General features: G+C 46.3%; 1 protein-coding gene across 1 annotated transcript in view; it reads left to right on the top strand.

The window, feature by feature from the left end:
• Positions 1–636, top strand: part of LOC104500329 (apoptosis-inducing factor 1, mitochondrial-like) — a gene marked incomplete at its 5' end in the record, with an annotated part of 12110 nt that extends 11474 nt beyond the window's left edge. The window contains 2 exon segments of the mRNA XM_010143959.1: positions 4–165; positions 480–636. Of these exon segments, the coding sequence (XP_010142261.1) occupies positions 4–165; positions 480–636 (319 nt within the window).
• Between the last annotated feature and the right edge of the window lie 4288 nt (positions 637–4924).

Below are 4924 nucleotides of genomic sequence, written 5' to 3'. Positions count from 1 at the left end.
CAGGGCCAGGGTGCTGGGCGTCATCGTCAGAGCCCAACCCAGCAATGCCAACGGTGTGCGGCCGATGCTGCCTTACGGCAGGTTGCTGTGGGTGCAGCATGAGGCTGTTGTGGAGCATCAGGCCATCCTGGAGGAGCTGGAGAGGAACTGCCTGTCCCACAACAGGCATAGCCTGGTCCAGCTCAGGAAAGCCATCCTGCAGCAGCAGGACAGCCTGGAGGAGAGGGAGATCCAGCAGCAGGAGACTGAGGAGCAGCAAGGAGCTGCCATGACACACTCGAGGCAGCTTGCTTTCAGACCCAGGCAGGGGAGTGCCAAGGACAGAATGGGATGGGAGGGGACAGGGACATGGGCCGCTCTCTGCCTGGGGTTCCTGCACCCCTCTCCCAGCAGCCACTGCTAGCAGGTCCCCATCAGGCGTTTGCGAGTGAGAGCCAGGCTCCCTCTACAAATCCCACTTTGTCCTTTCACATCTACAGGGTGAACTTATTTTACAACCTGGGGCAGCCAAAGCAGATGCACATGGAGCTCCTGAAGGATGCCACCAGCAAGCAGGATGTGCTGGAGCAGCTGGAAGCCCGTCATGCCCCTGGCAAGCAGCGTGGCCAAGGCCCCAACACACTGCACTCCAGGTGAGGATGCACCGGAGGAAACTACAAAGAGAAATGAGCTACGTGCAAACAACTGAACCTGACTCAGGCCAGCCTCTGTAAACCGAGTAATGGCTAGCTTGAGGAAATAGACGCCCCTGGCAAGCAGCGTGGCCAAGGCCCCAACACACTGCACTCCAGGTGAGGATGCACCGGAGGAAACTACAAAGAGAAATGAGCTACGTGCAAACAACTGAACCTGACTCAGGCCAGCCTCTGTAAACCGAGTAATGGCTAGCTTGAGCAAATAGACATGTCTTATAATGTATCCTGAAGGCCAGCAAACTGTCTCTGGTGGAGCAATGGAGCTCTTCTATTTTTTTTTCTTCTTTCTAGGAATGGGTTGAGTCAAGGGCCCTGTATTTACAGAGATCTTCTTCCCACTCCTAGTTATACAACTTCTTCACAAAGGTCTCCCCTGCTGATCTCAACAGTTGATGGTAAAATATCATATTTAGGTGAACAAACTCTTCGATGAAGCCCAAAGAACTAGAGACATGTTCTCGGGTTTTTTTATTATAAAATCTGAGTTGAATTTGAATGCACCTGTGTCTGGGGAGGCTCTGAAGAATGACATTGCTTCTCAAGGCAACAACTTACCATATGAAAACTGGCTACTGGTGGGGTTTTTACTTTTGTCTTTGCAATATTGAATGCAACTTCTCCACATAAACAGATATTTCAAGAAAGATGTCTGTAAAGTTGAACTACCAAGTGTTCCTTGGCTGTGTTGCTATATATTTAATCTAAATTTCAGCCTTTGCAACTAGTTTCCATCTGGACTGTACCACATCCTCAGTATTCCATCACTGTAAAACCTAAACTATTGCAATGCATAGAACTCTGACAACCTGCACATGTGGAGGACCTCAGCTTCAAATTCTTGGATTATCAGGTCCAAAAATCACATCTCTGGAAAACCTGAGAACTCTGGTCTGGTTATTTTAACAACTAGGCTGGTGTCCAGGGGAAGACCTGACGGCATACCACAACACAAAGCTTGTAACTTGTTCTGCACTGAAAGATGATGTTATCATGGGAGGAAATAGACTCCTTTTGGCAGGAAATATTCAAAGGCTTTCCTCTGCATGAAACATCTCAGCGTTTCCTTTTATGTTATCATTTAGGCAGGTATTTGGAAGAGGAAAGCCTGCTCTAAAAGGGCTTCTAAGAGGAATAGTTAGAGTCCAGGATGAAAGGAATTGTTTTAGTATATGAAATCTCAGAAGTAACACGTGTGTTTTTTACGGCTGCAGTGTTTCCAGGATAATGGCAGGAAGAGGTATTTTTAAGCCTCCATGCAGTAGCATCCCTAGATCACGCTTTTTGTACTCGGAACAACAATGAAGAAGTTCTGTCTGCTGACTCTTGTTGAATCTCGCAGGCTTGCATTACTGTAGACAAGATTTAACTACCTACTCCCATGGTTTTACGGTTTTGGTCATTTCAGTAACACAACTTGCACGCTGGTTGTACATCTCTGTTAGATCTTCCACAGATAAGGCTTCATTTGAAGAGACCAAAAGGCTTTTACAGTGCCTTGTGAGCCAGTATATTGCTATTTCTGAAGCGGTTCTGCAGACAGAACTATCTTTGAAGTCAATGGGAGTTGTCTGAATAAGGACTTCACGATTTGGGCCTCAGGATATAAATGCCGTGATCAATCTTTTGAGCATAATGAATAACATTTTCTTGGCTTTCAGAACTATACTAAGCTGAATAGTCACCCCAGGGATTCAAAATGGGTTAAACAGGAGAATCAGTGTTGTTTCAGCCGATAGCTTTATATAGCTTTTAGATCAGCATAGTTCCCGTGCCTCGTACTGACCTGCCCATAAAGAACTCCAGCAATAAGACCAGATGTTACGACCAAACCAATCATGGCATAAGCCACTATGAAACAGAGTTGTGTTCAATGAAAAACAAACATACCTGCTGTAGACTGACCTGTTTAGAAGTTGCAACCTGAACGTACAGTGTGGAACAAAAGACTTGAAGGCTGAGATCTCTATAATTATGTGCCAAGGAGGTCTGCAGGCACTGATTTTGATCAGAACATTGTAGTACCACACGCTGTGCAAACATCGGAGTTAATGATACAGAATGGATAGTCTGGGTAGGCAGGACAGATAGTCCCTGTCTCCTACACCTTACAATTGCTCTGACTTTACAGATGGAATGTTCAGCTAAGGAGAGATTATACGATTTACCCCATACTTCTCACGAAGTCTAGAATGAAACCTGCCTGCCAACCTGGTGCCTTATTGTCAAGCCTATGATTCCCCTTTTACATGATGATAATAGTATATTACAGGACTTAAAAAACCATCGCTTCCCATCCTCGTCCCAGCCTTGGTTGAACTCAGCATCCCCAGCCACTCTCTCCCCAGGAAACGGAAGGCCTAGGTCCTTCCCGTTACCTGTGATGAGAGTATTGCCAGTGCTGGTTTCAGTGGCAGCAAGTCTAGATACGGTGACAAATGACACCCTGATATGGGCCAGAGCAAGCAGCAGGGCACCAGTGGTGTGGGGCAGAGCGAAACTCTCTTGCATTTTCAATCCTCACAGGTTATCATGCAACTGGATTAATGAAATTAGGTATAGGAGAACCAAGAGAAAATATCAACTGAAACAAGAGAAAGAAGGAAAAATGCAGCAAATTCTTGTTGCATGAATGGAGCTAAGAGCCCAAACATTTTGCAGGTTCCTCTCCTGGAGTCCTGAGTCTGATGCTGGTGGAGGAAGTCCTGCAACTTCTGTTTCTGCCCACAGTCAGCAGAGATTATGGAAGAACTGTAAATACCATATTGGTATGCACTGCAGTGGGGAATGTGTTGAAGCCTTCAGGTGGGACTGTCACCATCAGATAAAGAAGTGTTTTGGAGAAGTATCTCTAAAGCTGATGAGGGAAACAAAAAAGCAATGAATTACCTGCAATATGAGCAACAGGACCTCCAAACACAAGTTCAGCAGCTAGAAGAACTTGTCCGCAGTATCAGTAAAACTGAGGAGAAGTTCTCCACTATATACCAGATATGCCCTGACACGACTAAAGGCTGGTCAAGCCTACAACGTGCAGCAGTGATGGAAACAGCCTGCCGAGTCAGTTGTATCTGTAGATGGTTCCCAGGGTGTGCTTCTTTGATTTCTTCTTCTTTCTTGTTTTGTTTTTTACATCTGGGTAATGAGTCCCCTTCCCTCTACCTCCTTCAACTAGGTCAAAAACCCTCTGCCTTTCCCAGTTTCTTCAAAGCCTTGGCTGTACTTTCCTATGTGGATTTAGTCCGGGTGCTAGGCTGGTTTCTCCCTAAAGGCTTCCCCATTTGATCTGCTCCCTTATCTTTGTACGTGATCTTGAGGGAAGAAGCAGACGAGCAAGCAAGGAGAGGCATGTAGCAAGAGACAGCTCAAGACCTCTCAGTAGTTCAGTTTGTCCACCTCGAAGATGAGGACAAAGTAATGTATTATTCCCTTCAAATTTTGAAACAAAGAGGGTTTTTTTTAGCTATAGCAAAGTGGTTCCTTACGTCTTCTCTCTTCTTCCTTCCCCTAGGGTACAGAATCCTGCTCATCCCCAGGGAGCACAGAGAAGCAGGTACTCATAGAGCCCATGCCAGGGAGGTTCAAAGAGTGCCCTTATGCAGCCCACCACCACCATGGGGAGATGGGTGGGCACGGCACAGGCTGGCACATCGTGAAAGATAAGGGCAAGGGAACAGTCCTGTGCAGTACTGCTCAGCTGCTTCTGGGACAACCCAAGGGGCAGCTCCTTCACAAGCTGGTCAGATCACTGCTACGTGATCCTCGCTGCCAGGGAGCACTCAGCTTTTAGGATCCTACAGAGTCTGAGATTGGCTCTGACACTTCCTTCACCCCCATTTTGGAAACTCTCTAGGCAATGGAACTTGGTTGCTTATGCCAAAGTGTTTTTTTGCACTTTGCTTTTTCTGTCTTATTTGCACATACCTTTCTTGGGGACAGGTATAAGACGATGGGGCTGGAGGAGTTGCTGTGTGATAAATGCAAGCACAATCCCACCTTTTACTTGCCAGAATACTCTCTTCACTTGCATTTGAGGACTGCAGGATAAAAAAAAATTATATATTGTCACAGGATATATGTTAAGACCCTATCTGCACCATAAATTGTAGCTGTGTTGTACACAGGCATTTGATGTAGTAGTAGCTGAGGCGGCCGCTGGGGTAGCACCACTAGAAACAAGTTGTGCACCCTCTGTGAGCTATGAAATGATTTCCTGAAACAAGCTCTTCCTG

The sequence above is a fragment of the Buceros rhinoceros genome, unplaced genomic scaffold, assembly GCF_000710305.1.
Source record: "Buceros rhinoceros silvestris isolate BGI_N320 unplaced genomic scaffold, ASM71030v1 scaffold1479, whole genome shotgun sequence".
Classification (NCBI taxonomy): domain Eukaryota; kingdom Metazoa; phylum Chordata; class Aves; order Bucerotiformes; family Bucerotidae; genus Buceros; species Buceros rhinoceros.
Note: the sequence above shows the minus strand (reverse complement) of the source record. Positions and strands in the feature narration are given on the sequence as shown.